Source organism: Mus caroli, unplaced genomic scaffold (genome assembly GCF_978045245.1).
Source record: "Mus caroli unplaced genomic scaffold, Mus_caroli_1 scaffold_13, whole genome shotgun sequence".
Lineage (NCBI taxonomy): Eukaryota > Metazoa > Chordata > Mammalia > Rodentia > Muridae > Mus > Mus caroli.
Genome location: NW_028227268.1, coordinates 101,968,513 through 101,990,197, shown reverse-complemented (window position 1 = coordinate 101,990,197; position 21,685 = coordinate 101,968,513). Strand labels below are relative to the sequence as shown.

The following is a 21,685-nucleotide window of genomic DNA, read 5'->3' as shown; positions in this document are numbered from 1 at the left end:
GGAAGATGAGCCCATAGGCTTCTTGCTTCAGGACAGACACTCCTAATTTATAGAAAAATGGAACCATGCAATATAGAAACCATGCAAAATATAAATAGTCTTTGTGAGGTTTATTTACCTTATATGTATGAATGCTTTGCCTGCATGCATGTATGTGTATCACATGCACTATTAGGTCCCTTGGACCTAGGGTTATAGATAGTACTGAACCACCTTTAAGGGTGCTGGGAATTGAACCCAGGTCCTCTGTAAGAACAAGTGCTCTTAACTGCTGAGCCATTTCTCTACTATATGTATTATAAATAATTTGTTGTTGAGATCAGGCTATGCCCTAGTTTAAGTCACTCCCTATTATATAAAGCAGTGATTTCTTAAGCCAGGCATTGCTCCATGAGACTTCATTTCAAAAGTGCTTTTGACACCATTTTGAAGATGGAAGATAACTCAGTTGGGTGGACACATGAATGGGCACCATCTATCCAGAACCACAGCAGACTGATTCCTGGGAAAGGGGTCCAGTCCATGCATTTATTGGGGTAAATGGGGGCTTGAGATAGCACATGGGGGTGTTAAAACTGTGTCACAGAATCCATGGCCAAGAACAACCATTTCAGACTAAGGAGATGGAGCAACTCTCACCTGAGTCACATGAAGGGCTGATCACCTGTATCACTGTGGTGATGGTTCTAGTCTGTTACTTGAGCACCCTGCACTTAACAGATAGGCAGAGAACTGTCCTGGGGGCTTCAGGTTGTCTCCATCCCTGCTGTTGAAACAGCATGCTAAATTGTTGACTGCTGTCCTGTTTGCTTCTCTGGACCTGCTGTCCATCTGTTTGTCTGTCCCTTCATCTGGACCCACTAAAACCTAGAGAGGTGCTTCATTCACCAAGAGACAGCATAGAAAGGCAGAGATAGACAGTCATGAAAGAATGACAAGAGATGTGGGGGAAGTCGGTCTTCAAAGAAATCCCATGAACCTGGCTTTTGTAAATTTTCAGAGCTGGGAGTGATTTAGTTTCAGATAGCATACAAAAATAAATAAAAAGGGGGGTGGTGGAATCCAGGTATAGAGCTCTTATCTGCAGCATAGACAACTCCCTTAACCCTACCACGGAGAGTTCATGGTAAAGGTGAGATGGTCTGATTTCTTCAATTTTTTTTTTGTTTTTGTTTTTCGAGAGAGGGCTTCTCTGTGTAGCCTTGGCTGTCCTGGAACTTACTTTGTAGACCAGGCTGGCCTCAAACTCAGAAATCCACCTGCCTCTGCCTCCCAAGTGCTGGGATAAAAGGCATGTGCCATCACGCCCGGCTGATTTCTTCAATTTTTAAGATTTGATTTCTGAGTGTGATCACTGTCTTCAAGGTGTAAACTGTCATGTAACTATTATTAAGATTAGAGTAAAATATACATGTTTTCCTTGGCAGAGGTGGGGGTTGGGGTGGGTGGATCCAGGATAGCTGGGGTATTTGGGCAAATTGCTGTCGATGAAACTGTCATGATTTCTCAATTTATTGTTCTTCAATAAATGTGACACTGAGGAAAGATCAAGTGTTCATCTGCTTCTGACGCTGCACCTCCCACACCTCTAGTGAGTGACATTTTGTATTTTCAAAACAAGAGATAGCTGGGAAATGAGATGTGAAAGAAACATGGCATGCAGAGTCTTGAGTTCCTGTGTTACAGGAGCAAGGAAGGATGTTATGGGGATTGAGAACTTATCTGGCACACATTCATAATTCATGCAAAATTTTATTAACTTATATACAATTTTGGTTTTATGCTTCTCACTAATAAAAGTCCTGAAGGTAGCTTTTTTTTTTTTTTTTTTCCTAATGGTAGTTTTAAACTCTTGCTTTTTTCTTTTCCAGATCCTATTAGAGCTGGTGAAATAGGTCATTTTATTATTAAGAAAAACAATTTTTAAAGACAGGGTTTCACGAATCCTATATTGGCCATGAAGTTACTATGTAGCCTAGGATGACTCTGGCTTTTGCCCTTCCTGAGTGCTGGGATTTCAGGCACGCGCCACTGTGCTTAGTTCTGAGTGGTTGAGGATTGAATGCAGGGTTTTGTGAGGTATAGGCCAACACTGTATGAGCTTCAATATAGATAATATTTACTAGTACAGGTAAACAGCAAGTCTAACCAACAAGTATTTGAATATCCACCAAGCGTATTACAGCCAGCTTTTGAGATTATGGTACTATTTATTGCACTGAGTAATGCACAAAACACACAAAGACGATGCATGTGTTCTCATGGAAACCAGACGGCCTCAAAAACATAGTTTCATGTTTCTAATAATCTAAGCTTACAAACATTAATAGTGTGGTATTATTGGCTATTAAATATTAATGACTTCATTATTCTGCTATAGAATATAAGGAAGATAGATTATCTGCAACCTTCTTACAGCTAATTTTAAAATCAAATTATGAGCAAAACATGATTTTCACTTGAATATACTTTTATTTAGATTGCAGCACTAACAACATGATAGACTTTCACAAATCATAAAGCACACACTATTTAAAATATTTTGCTGTTCACAATTTGAATGTAGCATTATTACTGTTTGGTACTAGGCTCAAAGACGACATTTTGATTCCTCAGCCTTCGGCTGTCTGCTGATGTCAAAACGAGTGTCTAGTCACGCAGAGGAGAGAAACTCAAAAGCCGTCTCCTTTTCCTCGGTCAGCTCCTTTGCTGTCAGGTCCATCTTTTCACGGGAGAAGTCATTAATGGGGAGGCCTTCAACAAACTTCCAGGTCTTATTCTGTCAGGGGACAAGGGCGAGAGCTTCAGCTGAAGTGACAGTGGCTTTTCAGCAGGGACCAGCAGGGACAGCCTAGCTTAAAATGGTAACTCAAAGCACGCCTGTTTTAAAGCCTGACTCTAAATTGGAGTCCACTTTTAAAAATCATCCTCAGGATGAAATCCAGCCAGGGTCTCCTGCATACTAGGAAAGAGCTCTTCCAGAACGCAGGGCCTATACACACTAGCAGCCCTTCCATGTGGGGAGTGAGTATGCCCTGGATGAACAGGCACGAATAACGTGAGCACCACCATGTCAAGCACTCCGGTGCTTCAGACTCATGGGGAGGCAAGGCTTCCCTAGTCCTGGTGTGATACTGACAGTGTGTGCAGAGTGTCAGCTAGATCAACGGCAGCTTCTCTCCAGAAACCATTAGTGCTCTGCCTCCTGGTCAGCTCTGAGTTTCTAGGATATTCACAGTGCCTGACCCACCCAGTCCCCGCTTTCTGAATATGCCTACGACTTCTTCATTCCCTCAGGTCAGTCCCAAAGTGACAAATATCATGACACTTGAGTTTGAAATGCATTGAGTGTTCAAAGAAATCCACAGAAAGTTATAGTGAACCATACTATGATCACAATAAACAATAATGCTGAGCACTATGCGTTCGTGAGGAAATTAAACTCTATTTATGGGTACAATACAGAGTTCTGTACTAGCAAAGTATCTGGTACTAGGAGTTAAATCTTGCTTTCCAGATTAGTTTCAGTATTGAATGAAAGACTAAGCATTAGGAAGGGATATCTATATATATTCTAAAAATATTATATACATGTACACTATACATATCCACACATATTTAGTATCATATGTGTGTATATGTATGTATGCCTCTTCCATGTTACCCCACCTTGATCACGACAGGGAATGAGTAGAGCAGGTCATCAGGGACACCATAGGAGTTGCCATCAGAGATAACGCCCATCGACACGAACTCTCCCTGAAAAAGTTTACATTATCATAGCTTACAGGGATTGGTTTACACAATCAACTAACAACCTACTACATTGAAAACATGACTTCCTTGACTGTGCATAACTGCTGTTTGTGAGGACTCAGCAGCCACCCTGGGTCACAGATATCACTTCATCTACACTTCCAGATCATGTAAGATAGGGCACAGCTTCACACTCACTTTTTTCATGTTTTAAAGATTAAACAATTTATTTCTTTATGTGTCTATGTCTATCTGTGCATGCACATGTATGTACAGGTCTCTTGGAGCTGTGATTATAGGTGGGTGTGAGCTGCCTGACATGGATGCTGGGAATAAATTGGCTCTTCTGCAAGCAAAACAACCACTCTTAACTGCTGAGCCATCTCTAGCCCCAAACACCATCCTTGTTTTATAATTGAGAATATAATGGCCCAATACTGATTTTAAAAAGAATGGCCTTTAACTCCTAAAATCTTCTATGATAAACATCATGGGACAGTTGACAGCACAGCTTAGGAAAGGTTAAGTAACATTTGGGGGCCCCTTGGCTAGCAGGCATGCGAGCTAAGAAATGAACCCAACTGGCTTAATTGCAGTTTTTCAATCCAGAAAGAAAGACCAGTACAAATGAGAACCCTCACCTCTGGGGTTCCAAACCAGATGTCTCTGATGTGGTCTGCGATGGCTTTCGCAGCAGACATTGCACTGGACAGCTTCCGAGCCTTGATGACAGCAGCACCTCGCTGTTGCACAGTCTGGGTGGGGCACAGAGAGACAGTGGTACCTGAGCATGCCAGCCAAATCCTCATCACCACTGCAAGCATGGCTGAAAGAGGTCCCTCCAACGTTAATCTTACTATCCTAATTCTACCTTTTTGGAAAGGTAGAAATTCCTATAGAACATGTGACACTAAATACAGAGAAGCAGATTTTGGTATAAACAGAAGTAGATGGCTCTGTTTTTCTGACTTGGAGACTCTCAACTGTCATAGATCAGGTCACATCAGACAATGATAACCATCTTTTTGCACACTCCAAAAGAATATATTAGAGTGAAACAGCAGCTGTCCTTGAGGGTCCCACAAGGCCCTGGCAGACACTCAGCTCAGCAGTGTGCTGTGTGTCTCTGCTGGCTGCTCAGAGGGTTCACATCCTTCTTACCGTAATGAACTCTCCCTTCAGCCAGCTGTCGTCTTTTAGGGCTTCATACACACCGACTTCCTTTCCTTGCAGTTTCACCTTGGCATGATTGACATCTGGATACTGGGTTGATGAATGATTTCCCCAGATAATGACATTCTTTACATCATCAGCGGTTACACCGAGTTTAAGAGCAATCTAGTTCAATGCAAAACAATCCTATCAGTTAGGCAACTGATTTTTATTGCACTTTGTACCTCATTTGTCAGACGCCCTTAAGTAAAGGTAAAGAGCCTTCTGAAACATTAAGCAAATACAAGCTACACGGACTTGGAAAAGGGCAAATGTTATTGCTCAGCAAGATCCTAAAACACTTAATGATGTCAGCAACTATGAACCAGAAACTTTACAGTGTAATGTATCTAAGAGCACCCTGTAATTTATGATTAGATTATTAGCACGGCATGTTTACCAAGTATAAAACACTGACCGACAGGTGAGCAGATGCTAACACATAACTATGAGCTTTGTTTGTTCTTCGTGGGCTGCCACCTTATCACTGTGGTCAGACACGTTAGATGTACTTATCCTAACCTGATGAAATTTGTGTTATTAGTTTTTAATTATACTTAGAGGTGTAGCTATTAGAAGGGACTTACATCATCAAACTGTGGCTGCCCCAGTTTTATGGATTTGAGGACTAAGTCTTGTGATGTAACACAATGACAGAATGGTCATTCTGATAAACTCAGCAGAAGCTGAAAATATTCTAGCTGAAGTGCATTGAAGACAGAGATCATAATGAACTCAGCATGCTGTAAACACTCAGAACATTTGCATCAGCCTATAGCTATACAAAATCTGCTCTCACAGTCTTTTTATAAGAAAATATTTAACACATTTATGAATAGTTATACTAATACTTTGGGTAAAAACCAGAGTGTACTAAGAACTTTAGAACTCTCGATCCCTTGAATATCAGCTTTTACTCCTCAAAAATAGTGACGACCAACTGCCTCTAGACGTGTCCTCACTGCAGGCCCCTCCTCACTGCAGGCCCCCGAGGTTCCCTTCCTTTGTTTATGTTGCTTATGGTCTCTTATTCCTTTGATCTCTTGAGTTAACAAAGCACAGGTATTCTGTGTCTAGCAGGTGCTGCTTCTGATTGTAAATCATGTCAGAACCAGGGTGAAATTAATACATACAAAGGATAATATTTCTTGCTTCCTTAGGCAAACTTTCAAGTTTGTCAAATAGATGTGTTAACTTTTTGACTAATTCTCCAGCCCTAATTCCCCCCGCCTCCCAGCAGCAGCTCTGTCAAATCATCTTGTATGTACATATATATTATGCAAATCATCTTGTATGTACATATAGATCATGCATGCATACATCTAGCATTGGTTTTCACATACACAGAGTTCAGTAGGTGACAAATCAGTCACTGGTAATTAAAGCTTTTAAATTTTTGAACAAATCATGGAGGACTTGTCATGATTCCTGTAAGAAAATTTTATTTTGGGTTTAATTACTTCTCATTTGGATAACAACTTCTATAAGAGGAAGAAAATGCTTCTTCAAAGACTCTGACAGCTCTCACTGTGCCAGACTGACACACAGAAACAACGAAACTGCCTAGCCAGGCCTGTGAGGAACAGACTGTGCCCAAAGGGATGCACCAGCAAAACTTCGCTCTTGGTTCATTTATGACTTTTGCCCCAACAAGGAAAACCATTTCAAGCACTAGGACAAAGTGCCACTCTGTGAGATTTGGGAAGCAGAAGTGTCCAACGTCTGCCTTGGGAAGACCATGGAGCAGCTTGCCAGAGTCCTCTCACCACATTCTCTGCAGGAGTTAAATGAGGACTCACTGGTCAGCCCACATCGACAACTGCTGTCAAGTTTTCTTCGCCTACACTGCCCCTCATGCCTAACCTGGGTCCCAGTCGAATCTCTCCCTTTCCAGCCACTATGTGACTACTACTACTTATAGCCTAAAGCATCTCACAGATATTTAATAACTAAGTTAACTGGAGTGTTGAAGAAGATATTTACTGTATGGCTCTTTCAACTTTAGGCTATATCTCTCTTAATAATAAAAACAATGATAATAGCAGTGAATTTCTACTATGTTTTATTATGTAGTAACATCATGAGCTAGTAAAATGTATTTAGTTTACTTAATACTACTGAACAGAGCATACACAAGGCTTGAGTTTGTACTCTGTGAATCTAGTAGGTCCAGCATTACTTCCTCTATGACTTTGGGCAGGTTCCCTGATCGCTTAAAGTCTCATGTATCTTTTCTGTAAAACAAGCAAATTAAACGCCTCCTCCCGTCACCACGAGAATTAAAACCCATATAAAGCACAAAACTTGCAGGAAACTTAACAAATTATTTTCTCTCATTGGATATTCCAGAGCTGAAAGAATTAACTCTCAGTCTAGGGCAATGAATTTTTTTTTTAAACTTTAAATGCATATCTTTTTCTGTTTAAGGTATAGTTTTCTTAAAGCTAACATGGTAGGTAGTGCAGCTCTACAGAACTCTCCAGAAGCAATGGTCTGTGGCTGAAGCAGAGTAGACAAAACAGTGCTAGAGAAAAGGACAGAAGCACTGTGCTCGAGAACTCCAGCTTCATCTAACTTAACAGAGCCACAGAAGCTGGCCTACATGTGTAGCTTAGCTCCCAACATCTTGAAAAGCTACTGCTAATCTCCGAGTCACTGGTTCCTTTGACATCTAAATCTATGCCTCCAAGAAATAAGGAGTGACATGATTTTAATAATTACACAAAACATTTTAAAACATTAAAATTGAATACTAAATACAAAATTCACTGCAGAGAAAAATGAAGCATAAACATACACAACTCAAGTCTTTTGTTCTACAATCTATGATATCACTAAGCTAAATTATGTTTCATGTGTTATTTCATTTGTAAATAACTACTATAGTGAAACAACATTGGCAACTGTAGTGAATTATAATTGGATATATATGTATGTGTGTGTGTGTATATATACATATATGAAGCTAAATATATATATTACAATTGGTTCACAATTGCTTAGTTGAAGATAAAACTAAGGAGGAAGGCCAACTCCTTAACTTCTAAAATGTTAGACTTCTTAACTTTTAATTAAAAAAAAACAAACAAAAAACAATAGAATAGTTCCCTGCTCAACAAAACCAACAAATGTACAAACCAAAGTTTAATTATTTTAAGAGTAAAATAAAAAGGTTTCAAAGCTGAAAATTTTAAAATTTAAAAGCCATTTTTCTTACTTGAGATTTTGCTCGGTTGTGGTCCAAGCGAGTCAGGCAACTGAAATTCTCCTTGGGGATCGATGGCGCTGACTTGGAGGCTGTCAGGCAGTTCGTATTGGCTGGGTTTCCCACAACAATGACCTAGATGGGTGGGAGGCACAGAGCACACACTGATACCTGTCATACAACTGGACTAAAGATGCCTAACAGGGCGTTTATATCAGATTTCTATGATATACAAGTCAGTTTCCAGCTGGCAATAAAAGGACCTAAGGGAGACATATCTTTATGTTTCACTATGGAGACAGAGACAGATCATCCATCTATTTGATACAAAAAAAGCAAGAAATCTAAAGCTTCATCTTAGAGTTTGATTGAAAAAAAGAGTTTCCTTTTTTAAAGTGTTTTTTTTGTTGTTGTTGGTTTTTTTTTTTTTTTTTGTTAGGAAACCAATTTTTTGGAGAATTAAGCGTTTCTTAAACTGGCTTAATCCTACGAATTACCTGGGCTACTTGGTAAAATACAGATTATCTTCACAACTCCTTTCCATCTAGTGAATCAAACATACATACACATATCTCTTTTGCCTCTGAGTATCCATCTGTGAGGATTTTCCTCAGCAGAAGCTACCCCTCCTTTTCTGTAGAGGTAGAATTATCATGTAAATAGAACCCCAAGTCCAGGCAGCCAGAATTTTACATCTGAGCACCTCTGTAATCTCTTACCAAGAGACCTGTGCATCCCTAATCATTCTTAGTCCTTGTTAATGATTACAGAGGAAAGTTAACTATTTAAAATGAAATGTACAGTAAACAAAAATATAGGCAACAATGAAATATTATATCCAGGTCACTTATGAAGAATGGCTTTGGAACATGAAGACAAACTTAGAATGAATATAAATAGCTACAGAGACAGAAGAGGAAGTCATGAAACAGCCTGTAACAATTCCATGAATGCAGAAGCTGTGTCTGCAGTGACTGACAGAAAGCACTCAGCAGTTGCCTTCCAGAACACACAAATGACCCTGAAGGTCTCAACAAGCACCTAGCAAGCAGTACAAGAAAGCTGTCTTTTCCCTCCATGTCTATCTGTACTTGCTGACCTTGGTATAGAACTATAAACTAATACAAGCAGTTCTGGCATTTAAACATCAAAAGCAGAAGTCTGAAATACAAGTAAGAAAACAACCCCATGAAATCTGCTGCGACTCACCTTAACTGATTTCTTGGCGTATTTCTCCAAGGCTGTGCCCTGGGATTTGAAGATTTTCACATTGGCTTTCAGCAGGTCCTTCCTCTCCATGCCTTCCCTTCTTGGCATGGAGCCCACTAGGACAGCCACATCCAGGTCTTTGAAGGCAATCTCTTCTTTGTCTGTTGCAATGACATCTATGGGCATGGCAAACAACACACAGTGCTACTTAAATGACCAAGTTGAAGTTTCCCCTTTCATATTGAATCTACTTATTTTTTTTAAACTGTGCCAAATGTTTATTTTCATAGTTCACATTGATGCACTTTTCAGAAGCCTAAAGATAATACACTCAATGACCCCTAAGAACACAGCAGAAAGTCAATAATTATTTTGTATTTTTATATCAATAATTACCTCAGTTAAAATAGCTTTATGCTTTTATCACTTACATAATTAGATATGATGCAGCATTTGTTTTTTACATATCTATCTACATATCTATATCTCTATCTATGAATATCTATTATATACATGCATATATCTCCATGGATAAAACAAAAGAAAAACTGACTCACCTAATCTTTAGATTGTAATTATTCCAAGATTTAAGATACCAATTGAAAAAATAATGTTTACCAGGGCATACTCTAATAGGGATAATGCAAAGGATTGTATTCTATCAAATGTAATCTTCACATTTCACAGATGAAGAAACTAAGGCATAAGGGAATTAGTGCCACTCTGATAAGATAGGGAGGTTGGTCTAGAGTTCAACTAGAACCCAGTGTCAATCTGATAAATATATAATTTGTTTTTTGATCAAGGAACATGCAATGTTGTTTTCCTTTGAACGTATTAAAAAGGCCATAGCTGAAAGTCAGCATTTCTATCTGTAAAGTTTTAGGCTAATAAACCCATCTCAGTCAGGTTGCTGAGACCCCAAATAGAGGAATGTAGGGAAAAAAAACTATCTGGGTCCCTTTTCTGTCACGCTTTCCCTTTGCTGCCACATTTACAGCAGTCTGAGGAAACACTGGGCCATTAGTGACAGAGGACACAGCAGAAAAAGGGCTGTAAATAGAAAATGCAGCAGAGGGACTGCCTTGGAAAGGGCTGTAAGGAAAAGGAGCCACAGAAAGGCTGGCACAAACAGGAGCCACCCAACAAGTGACCTGGAGAGTCGCTCTTCTAGGAAATGTCTGACTGGACACGGAGTTAGTTCATGCTTTCCCTCAAGCTGGGCAGTTTAAGGACAGTTTACCCATCTCAAACCTGTGCTTGGCAAATGGAAGAGGAAATATACAAGGAACAGCTAGTGCCCAAAGCAGCACATGACCTGGAGAACACCGCTTGGAATGGAAAATAGTCTGTTATAAGGTCCTACTGTTACTTCTAAATAGACTTCAAATAACAGCACAATGCAAACAGCCTGGATGTAAGATCCTTGAGCATACTATATTTAATTAGTATTATAAATTATATGTAGGCATGAGGGAAAACAAGCCCTTGACTTGCCACTGATTGCTTCTTGCTTTTGAACTTATTTTTCTTGATATTTGTGTTAAAAACAGTAGTGTAGTTCAAACAACAACAACAACAAAAACAACACACTTTTGTGAAACAATTTCTGACAATCTTTAATAAAAATCTTTAAAACAATCCACCTTTAGTAAGCTATGAAGTGCTATACCATCTGTTTTTTTTTTTTTTTTTTGACTTCGCAACTCACCCTGCAGAAGGGGAAGGGCACAGTCTTGCAGTTCCATCAGGACACCGTCCAGAACACCCATCATGGGGGTGATGTCCAACAGCACAAGAATGATGGGCTGCCAAAGAGCAAGGACAGTGGGGAATGTGGTTATGGTGAAGGTCGGGGTGGGTACTGCATTCTTTCTCACACAAAGTCCCACCCTATTTTTGTTTGTATATATTTAGTTCCCACTAATTAGTCATAATTATGGAAGAGAGTTGCCATAGCTTGCTTAGTAGCTGCAGGTATGATTCTCTTTATAAATAGCTAACTATAGATGACTACGATATCTGACATGAAGAGAAAATTCAATTATCTGTAGGTCGAGAGAAAAAAATGAACAAAGACTTTAGAAAAGGATTTTAGTATACATATCAGACTTGTTAGAATTCCGGGTGCCTGTTTCCTGTGGTGTAGATTTCACATCTGATTATTTGGGCTCAAAACACCAAGATTAGAAACAAAGGACAGATTGTACAACTTTCTCAAAGGCCCCTCCCCAAGAGTTACTCTCATTAGTGAGTGACACACTGATTGTTGCCTGCTAGCCAGTCACACAAAGCTACAGAAATGCACCAGGTGGAAGACCTGATTGCAGGTGGTTTTCAGTGCCCACAGGGTGGCCTATAAACATCTTCCTAGCCTCTACTTACAGCAAAGGACTCTTTGCATTTATGGGGCTACCTATTCCTCCACTATTTGACACTAAATACAGAACCTTATTAAGAACATTTTACTACTATAGTGCCAAGGTTTACAGACATGCCCCTACCTGGTCTTTCCCAAAGACAGATCCATTTCCAATACTGTACAACAGTGAATATGCAATTTGACCAGCTGCTCCAGTCACGAGGACTCTGATTGGTTCAGACTGTAATGAAAAAGACCCACAGTTTATTAACATGTTACCTTAATAAGGCAATGCATGCTTTAAAAGTGAACATGACACTGTAAAGTCCCTTCTTGACTTGCTTAGAAAAAGAACAGGCTTGGTTTTAGTAAAGACAGCATGTACAAATGAACTAAGCAACTTATGAAGTGTGTCCTTTGGTGGCATGCTTAACTCTTACTAAATGGGAGCATAACTAAAAAAATGCAGAACTGGATTTATGTATGTAACTGTGTCCATCTTTGGGAGACATTTTGCCACAATGTCGTATCTGTTTTATGTGATTTAAGTCCTGGCAGGTTAGAAGAATCTCACAGACCCCTATCATGCAAATCCCTGACTCCCACCTCACTGGAGTCCGGCACACCAGGAAGAGAAGTAGCAGTGACTAACAATTTCCTTTTACTGTGAGACAAAAAGGTTGAGTAAAACAATCCTGCTTTGACTTAACTGCGCAAGAGCAAAACAACCCTGTACCTAAACTCAGAGATTCACCAGTCTCTGCCCGCTGAGTGCTGACATCAAAGGTGTGCACTGTTATCCCCGATGTTAAGCCTTTATTTTTTAAAAAGATTTATTTATTCATTTTATGTATTCGAGTACATTGTCACTGTCTTCAGGCACACCAGAAGAGCGCATCGGATCCCATTATAGATGGCCATGAACCACCATGTGGTTACTAGAAATTTAACTCAGGACCTCTGGAAGAGGAGTCAGTGCTCTTAACCACTGAGTCAGCCCTAAGGCTTTATTTTTAAAATTGAATTTATTTAAGGTGTATGGTGTGTGTCATGTGACACAGTTTGCCACAAGTTGTGGGAGTTGTTTTTTCCTTCCATAACGTGGGTCTTGGGGATTGAGTTCAGGTTGTTAGACTTGGCAGCAAGCTCCTTTTACCCACTGAGCCACATCGTTGGTCTAAGCCTTTGTTTTTTTTCCAAGGAGGAAAAAAGTGAGAAAATTACTAATATTTGTAATATAATAAATTTTAGTATTGAACACTGTACTAAATCACAATGGCAATACCTGACAGTCTGATTCCAAGAGAAAACTAATTTTTTAAAAAGGAAGAGAAACTATAGGGGGAAAATGCAATAGTTATGTAACAGGAAGAAGCAGCTGTACAGGCTAAGAGACTAAATTAAATAAGACACAGACTAAAATAACAACTGTATTCAAAATGAGCGCTGAGTAATGGAAAACAAATTTAAATTAAGCCCAGAGAGTTTAAAAAAAAAAAAAAGAACCAAAATAAATTGTTCTCTTTCTTGAGAGTGCTGAGTACTGGTAGGACTCTGGGCTACCCCAGTCCCTCTCTGCATGAAGAAATGGCCCACTAAATGGACTGGTGTAGAAACATTTAATTTCTTTTTATTTAGAACTGCCTCTCCTAGTGACTCATCTGTCTAAGACGGAAAGACGGACAGCCTGAAACTGACAAAAGTCAGGAGCGTGGTTCCCAGAGGTCAAAACAGAAAATTCACTGAGTATTGCCATAAAATCTGATGATAGGAGATTTTACTTGGATTTCTTCCTCAAAAACATAACCAGGATAGGAGTAGAAAAATATAACCAAAAGATAAAACCTCAGAAATCTATGGAGAAAAATTCTCTTTGATACCTAGGTTTCTTTTCTATTTTTTCCCTATCTCTAGATACATTAAATTTAATATCTAAATAAGCCAACTTTAATAAAATATGTATCTATATTAATATGTACTTAATAAAACATGTATCTATGTCCAAAATAAACTGCATGTATGAATAGAACACACTATTCTATGTGGTTATTTTCTGCTATACACAGCTTTACAAGACTTACGTTCTGAGATATTACCAGGATCTACTACTATCATAGACCCATCTTTAATCCTGTGTATGTATTTCATCTTGTTATCTTTCTTTTGAAGTTAAGAAACGAGAAGGGAGAGGCTGTTCCCCTATTCTCTGGGTTTTGCCTATTTCTCAATCTCCCTACAATCTGAATTCTAGCCACTGTTACATTCCACCAGATAGATAAAAACAGGCACACAGCTGGAACTCAAATACTTGCTTAAGAAGTAGCTCCATTGTCTAAGTACTGCTTCCACAAAGACTGAAATGCACACAACTGGAAGGAGATTGAATGAATGTGCTTTTTAAAAGTGAAGGTGTTTCAGCCAGGCAGTGGTGTACACACCTTTAACCCCAGCAGTTATCTATCTACACATCTGTCATTCAGGCTAGAGTGTGAGGTTCTTCTCAGAGCAGTTTTCCTTTGACTAAAATTTGTGCTCTTCATACAGGTTTCAATGTAAACGCTATGTAATATAAATGAATAACATAAGGGTGAAGCTAAAGGGCAGTCAAAAAAAAAAAAAAAAAGATAAAACAAAAACAAAAGCACACTGCCACCAGGCATGGTGACGTGTGGCGTGTGGCGGCAATCCTAGGGCTGGTAGGGGAACAGGAAGGTCAGATTTCTAAGAGCAAGGCCGGTGTGGGTTACTGTGAGACTCAAAACAACAAGAGATCACCACTGCCCAAAGCTCCCAAGTTCAACTTGAACAATGTGAAGGAAGCTGGGTAAGAACTGTGGGGAAAGTGCCAATCTCCTCTTAAAGTTGAACCTTCCAGAAAGTCTAGCTGATGTCAGGAGAGTATTATGTAGCCATTTAGTAAAAACGTGTTCCTAGTATCCCAGCCTGTAGTGAAGAGCTTGTGGCCAAGCATCAACAGTTAAGTCTATCCTAGCAGTTTCCTTCTGTGCCTGGCGACTTCCAGTTTAAGGGGTTACCTTAATATTTGAAGGTCTGATGATGAAGTAGGTAAAGGAAACACCAGTTTGGTTCCTCCTGCTTTCCTGAGATACTGCAGTTGAGAAGCAGGAGGGGAGGAGAGCCTCACTGATTTGTCACACACAATGTAACAGTGCCAGTGGGGGTTACTATTCTCTGCTCAGATATCTGGGCATGTTGCCAACACCCAAAAAGGAATGGCTTCTCTCTTGCGGGGCATTAATGACCTTCCTGCGGTTACAGGCTGTTTTGAGAATGTATTGTTTAGTTGTAAAGCTTTAAGTTTTCCCTCTGTTATTCCCCAGAATAGCATTCTCTTTTTACTTTCTATTTGCACATTTTTCTGCAATGTATCATTCGGATTCCTCTAGGTGTCCTTAGCTGATTCCCCTATGGACAATGACAGAGTTCCTTTTAAAAAGGTTTTGAATTGTCAAAAAAAAAAAAAAAAGACAGCTTTTTTTTTTTTTTTTCTTTTTTTATGAGACAGGGTCTCCCTGTGCAGCCCTGGCTGGCCTGGAACTTAGTATATAGTCCAAGCTTGTTTTGAAATCCCAGAGCCTCCCAAGAGCTGGGATTTAAGACAATGTACCACCACAGTGACTGGAACTGACAGTTCTTTTCTAAAGCAGCAATTTGCTTACATCCTCTTCCCAGGAGTCAAGATGGTTCTGAATCATGTGAGACTGCAACATCACAGAACTCTCCTACCTGGAACAACTCATGTCTTCTGACCCAGATGTGACCTTCTAAGGGTGAGGCCAGTTCCATCTAGTGCATAACAAACTCAACACTCTAACTAGGGGCCCTGGATCTCTCTGACCTTGGGAAATCAAGGACCAGGACAGGCTGTTTTAAGATTAGATGAAACAATCCCTAAATGCCCCTTTAACGTCAGAATTTCAACACTCTGAATGGCGTGTAACAAAGCTATCAGATGTTACCTGCTGGTTCTGTGGGCTTATCTCCTAAAGGGGATTATGAAGTGATTTGCCAAACACATCATACAATTCTGGTAAATGGGAAGAACAAGAGACCCTAGGTGCAAACCTTATGACCTTGAGCAACTCGTATTCTGGGTCTTAACAAATTAAATTTTAGTATTTAAAGTGGGGTTTGGGATAAGGTGATTGTAAAAAGGTTTTCATATAGGTCTAATAGCCTAAAGTCTGAAGTTCTTGGATAACTAGTGCCACTTTATTACTAAAATTATTAAGGCAGAGACTGCTTAAGCCATAATTTAAATAACTACTTATGTGTCAAAATAACTAGGCAATAATGACTGGAAATTAGTAATTATTCCCTTAGGGTTTCTTATAGAGATTGAGGGAGTTTTTGTCCTTGTTTGAAAACATGTCTCCTTGGGCTCTGTGAAATTTCCAATTCATCCAAAAATTTCCAATTCATCTCACATTTCCCATCTTGATATTAAAGGACAACAAATATTTTTAAAATGTAAATTTCAAAGTACGTAGCAATTTCCAGTCTGGTGGCAAATGTCACCTTCAAACAGCATGAAGATTAGTCCTACGTCAGAGCTCTCTTTCACGTCACCCCCTCCGCCCGCTGAGGACAAGATAGATCTAGAGCTTCAACAAGATGGTTGCGTTACATCTGCAAGGAGGTCTTCAGAATTCATGACAGAGTAGTAAAGAATATCGGCACTGTTTGATTAGCGATGCTAGTCCTGTCATTACAAACGGCGATCAAGAATAGGTTTTCAGTAACATTTGTTTTCTTTTAAATAAAATATGGTGGAAACATGTCTCCTGAAAACCGGGATCATAACCTGGGGCACTACCTCAACATCAGAGGCCTATTCTTTCCAAGAGCTTAAGAGGCAAAATAGTGCTAGGACCCAATTCTTCCCCTCCCATCAAATCTCACCCCACACAACAAATCCTTTAAGAGAAAATTTTGTCCCTCCTGCGCAAGGGCTGAGACCCGACTCTCCAAGGACAGTGATTTCTCTAGAGTCCTTTTAGGAACCTCCAACGAAAGCGAACCCCTTTCCAGTTTCTGGGTTACTGCGACAGTCGTGAGAATGAGTCGGATTTTGCAAACCGCGCGGAGGACAGCGCCCGGCATTACTGCTTTTTTAAGCGCATCAAGCGCAGGAGGAGGCCGAGAGGCCGGAGCTGCTGCAGGTTCCAGGAGCCCACACTCACCATTATTGCAAACTGCAAGGCCGATCTCTGCACCTGCAAAGGCAGTCTCCAGCAGTCAGGTCACCTCTACAGCGGAACAGACTCTGGGAGAGAACGCGGGGCTGGCCCGCAAAGGTTCGGCTGGAGACCGGGCCCTTTCTGGGAAGTGTAGTTCTTCCGGCGATCTCTGGCGCCCACCTTCGTGCATTTCTGACAGTGCTAAACTACAATTCCCCCAAACCCCTTCTTCCTACGCGCCTCGCTGCAAAGTAGTCCCGGGGCTGAGCCTCGGTGATTGGAGCGCGTCTGTGAGCAAGCAGAGGGTTGGTGCTTTGAGTGAGGCGCCTGCCTGATGGCGCTCAGCAATTGGCAGGAGAGGAGGCGTTAACTCGAGGGAGGAGAAACGACCCCTGAGCGACAGCACACGTCGCTCCACCGAGAATCTATCCTCCCCCAAGACTAAACAAGGGCGGCTAAGAGACCTTCCGTTGCTTAAAGCCCGCTCGACCCGGAAACAAAACCTTTTAAAAACTCTCTCAGAGGCGGGAGGAATTGCGGAAGAACGGGCAGCTTCACCGTTGCTAGGCGACGAGGCAGCCTCACCTGAGCGCTCTCCAGACCAAGAGCTAGTGGAGCTGTATTCTCACGTCCCAGGCTGGTGAGCTCGCCCCCAAGGGTTTTTATCTGGGGGTCAGAACAGGGTGCGGCACTGATGCCTGTATCCTGAATCCGAAGCCGGTGGTTGTGGGCGACCTCCGGAGTCCCCTGTTAGTGTCAGGAGCATGTGGATGCCACAGTTTTCAGGAGGGAAGAGTGTCTTGCAGTTTGAGTCAGTGTAACTTTTCCAAAGTAAAGTCAGAAAGTTTTGTTTGTGGAGTGAGCCCCTTCCTTGTGTTTACTTGTGGTGTACGGATCTAATTTTCTTTGCCTACTGTGAATATTGACACTTTTTGCTCATTCTCTTTTTGGAAACCTGTTACTTCCAGGGGAAGTTGGGAGACACTGGTTGTTTCAGGCGAAATATTAGCAGCTAAAACAACTCAAGAGGCTTGCATTTAAAATTTCTGTATTCTCCGTTTGTTGTGCGGATATTCGAAAACATGTGCCTTGGAACAGACCAATGAATATGCTCTTGGTCTAACGTCAGAATTTTCCGTCACTATTAAATGGATGGTGGATGGCTTCAGTTTTGTTTTTGGAAGATTTAGTATTTGGAGAGAGAAATATGATGCCTTAGGGTCTACCTTAGTCAGGGCTTCTATTTCTGCGATGAAACACCATGACCAAAAGCAGATTAGGGGAAAGGATTTATTTGGCCTACTCTTCCACGTTTTGGCCCATCATTCGAGGAACTCAGTATAAGTAGGAATATGGAGGGCATGAGCTGTTGCAGGGACCATGGAGGAGTGCTGCTTATTAGTTTGTTCCTCATGGCTTGCTAAGTCTGCTTCTTTATAGAACCCAGGACCACCAGCCCAGAGATGGCAGACCCATAATGGACTGGGCTCTTCCCCATCAATCTGTAATTAAGAAAATGCCCTATGGGCTTGTCTACAGCCCGATCTTATGGTGGAAGCATTTTTTTTTTTTTCAATTGAGAATTCCTCTTAACTTAAGACTGACTGTAGCTTGTGTCTGGTTGACATAAAACTAGCCACTTCTGGGTCCAATAGCATTTAGGTTTCAATAGACTGTAGGGTACTTGAATGACTCCTAGAATCACTTTATTCATTTGATGCCTTAATTTTGTTCTTGAGCACTGATCTTTTTATAATGGAATGCTTCCTGTGTCTCTGTCCACATTTAGTTCATTTGTGGGTTGCATTTCTAAATGTTACCTCTGTGTCAGGGACTCTCAAATTCCAGGGCATGTCTCTGTAGTTTCTGTTTCTTCTTGGTTTTCTAATAGGCATTAGTTCTGTTAATTTATACTACTTCCTACTGAAGAACCATATGTGGAAATATCACACTCTAGAGATAGCATGACTTGCCCCCAGTTTCACTTGATGGTTGAGGGAGAGATTACAGGATTTTCAAGTGAAGAGAGAAGGGTTGGAGCTGATTTGATAGTGATTGTTTTAATCTGCTCTGGGACCTTAGGATAGTAGTTTTAGTTACTGCCTTTCAGGAATCACTGTAGCATGAAACAAAACTCTGTAATTCCTAATGGTAACATGGTGATCTGGTGAGTAATTGTTGAAAGAAGTGCTCTGTTTTGGTGGGCTGGTTAGTTTTCATCAGTTTGACACAAACTTGAGTCACTGGGAGGGAGAGAATCTCCCGAGTTCTGGGATTAAAGGCATGTGCCACCACTATTGCTGGCTGTTTTAGGGTTATTATTGCAGTAACTTGGGGAGGAAAGGGTCTTTTTAGCTTATGTGTCCACATTATGTCATTGTTCATCATTGAAGGAATCAAGACAGGAGTTCAAATATATGGTATCTGAACAAACCAGTAAGCAGAATTTTTCTATGGTCTTTGCTTCAGTTTCTGCCTTGGGTTCCATTAGTGATAAAGTGTGTCATGGACGTGTACGCTGAAGTAAACCCTTTCCTCCCCCAAGTTGCTTTTGGTCAGTGTTTTTATCACAACATTTGGTAGGAGAAAGTCATCACCCAGAGCAGAGCTTATCCTCAGAGTTAGATTATCTTCAGGGAACCTTTTTTTTTTTTTTTTTTTTTTTTCTATTGGGTTTCCTATGGCATGTATGACTTCTGAAATGCTGACTGACCAGGAAGGGGCCTCACAAAGCCAAGAAGCCCAATTTTTGCCTCAACCATTGTCTTCTATCTTAAAAGAATCCATGCTTCAGTCATGATGTGTTTGTTTATAAGACTGATCAGGTTCAGATTGTACCAGTAATGGAGGTTGGAGACAGATGCCCTTAGCTTTCTTAACTTGCCTAAGCTGGGCTTTTTACTAGCCAACATTCACTTCTTACAGTTTCCCACTTTGGATTCTTTCTTGGCTTAAGTTCATTTCTTCTTTTTCTTCTCCCATGTATGTGGTATATGTGTGCATGTTTGCATATGTGTGAATGTTTGCATATGTGTGAGTGCATGTGTGTCTGGAGATCCCTTGTGTGTGTGTGTGTATGGAAGTGTGTGTGAGTAGAGGCCCAAGATTGACTTTAGGAATCTTGAAGTGGAAACTTAAGGTTTCTTTGGAAAGTTAGTTGTGTCACATGGTGTTTTGCTTGGGCAAACACATGAAAGTGTTTTTCTGAAGCAGACACAGGTGAAAGGATGTTTGGCTAGAGCAAGCATTTTGAAGGATTCTTTACTAATGACACACATGTATTGGTTAGCCTTACAATGTGTAGCTGAGCTCCACTTGTAGTGACCCCATAGAGAGAAATGCACCAAAAACTCCCTTCTGGTGGTGGTCTGACAGCTTCTTGCAGCTTACATGAACTCGGCCAATTGGCAGAGTGATCTCAGCTGTTGCACACTCACATGCTGACACAAGACCTGTGGAGGACACATGATGTTTGGAGGGAGTATAAATAGGACTCAGTGGACAGTGATGAGGCTTGCATAGCTAGTTTTGCAATGCTTCTTGGTCTTGTGTCTTCACTAATCTTTGGTTTGAACAGTAGAGGAATTCTCCTGGCATCCCTGCTGGCCCTGGTCACTCCCACTGATTTGTGCCAATTCGGCAGAGGCCTGGCTGTTTCTGCTGGGTAGTGCCACCACTGCTGATTCGGGTTTGCTATCCTGACATTATTGAGCTGGACTGCTGGTATGTTTGTGAAGTATTTGCTAGTGGACTGAGATGGAACTGGAAAAAAACAAAACAAAACAACCTAGACTTGGAAAAGAATTTATTACCTTTAGATAGTCAAATAATTCAGTAAATTATAGGCAGTTTACTGTAAGTTGCCTAATATTTGCCTTAAACCCTATTGTTTCTTTCTCATTTGGAGTTCCATTGAAAATGTTAGGAAAACATTACAATAATACTTTAGTGCTGTCTTCTTAAGCAATCTGAACCTCTCATTTCCAGCAATTCCTTTGCCCACTAGTCCTGCTTCTTCCTATGTCTTTTGTTTTGTTTTTAGAAACACGATGCGTTAGGTATGGGTTGTGAGGGTTGACTTACAGGTGTGTGAGGTCAATCATTTCCATTTGTGGTTGGTCATTAAATACATTTCCATACCATGACAGGTTGTAAGTCTCTAGTCACCACTGGCCACCACAAAAACAAACTTCTCTGTCAAAGTGGATAGCAGCACTGATCCACGGGCATAAACGTACTTTCAAAGGCAGGTTGATGGGGGTGTGATGTCCTTTGTAAACTGGATGAAGGGCTATAGTATTACGGATCATGTTAACTTATTAGGTAACATAGTATGTGGCACTAGAGGAATTTTAGTCTAGTGGGGTAAATTGGCAGGTTTGCTACTATCAGTGGTTTAGTGGAGTAAATCCCGTTTGCTGTTATACTAGGTTTGAGGCTGTTTGTGTGCCATTCCTTCTTGGAGAGCCTCTTCTGGAGTAGCACAGCCTATCGTTCCAGTTAGTTGTGAATTTTCATGCAAAGGTGGTTTCAGGATCTAAGTAAACATTCTCTTTTGTTAGGCAACAGACAATATACATTCAAACATTGTGCTAGATTTGGAAGTGTAGCTAACTTTTTTGACCCCTGTAGAAATATGAAATACTTCACAAGTTTGTGTGGCATGTTTGTGCAAGAGATGTGCTGACCTCCATAGAGTTTCAATTTTAGGACATGAGCAGCTGAAGTGCATACTTTTTT

The 21,685-nt window shown here is 40.6% G+C and overlaps 2 protein-coding genes across 5 annotated transcripts in view; one reads left to right on the top strand and one right to left on the bottom strand.

Moving 5' to 3' along the window:
- Nucleotides 1-2,452: 2,452 nt before the first annotated feature.
- Nucleotides 2,453-17,087, bottom strand: Mdh1 (malate dehydrogenase 1). Its single transcript, XM_021175456.3, has 9 exons — nt 16,949-17,087; nt 11,887-11,985; nt 11,094-11,190; nt 9,383-9,558; nt 8,186-8,308; nt 4,918-5,094; nt 4,398-4,511; nt 3,670-3,759; nt 2,453-2,779 (listed from the first exon to the last, which is right to left on the bottom strand). The coding sequence occupies exons 1-9, from the start codon at nt 16,949-16,951 to the stop codon at nt 2,654-2,656; spliced, it is 1,005 nt and encodes a 334-aa protein (XP_021031115.1). The 5' UTR covers nt 16,952-17,087; the 3' UTR covers nt 2,453-2,653.
- Nucleotides 17,088-17,291: 204 nt separating this feature from the next.
- Nucleotides 17,292-21,685, top strand: part of Wdpcp (WD repeat containing planar cell polarity effector) — a 363,888-nt gene continuing 359,494 nt past the window's right edge. For all 4 annotated transcript variants that reach the window (XM_021175454.3, XM_021175452.3, XM_029483315.2 and 1 more), the window contains exon 1: nt 17,292-17,585. The gene's annotated coding sequence lies outside the window, so the exon portion shown is untranslated. The remainder of the gene's footprint in view (nt 17,586-21,685) is intronic.

Excerpts from the sequence above, each read along its gene's own strand:
- Mdh1 (XM_021175456.3), bottom strand. Across the intron at positions 9,559-11,093 it reads TGCCCTTCCCCTTCTGCAGG|ATGTCATTGCAACAGACAAA; the intron begins GTGAGTTGCGAA and ends CCATGCCCATAG. Across the intron at positions 3,760-4,397 it reads TCTGGTTTGGAACCCCAGAG|GGAGAGTTCGTGTCGATGGG; the intron begins GTGAGGGTTCTC and ends AAACTTTTTCAG.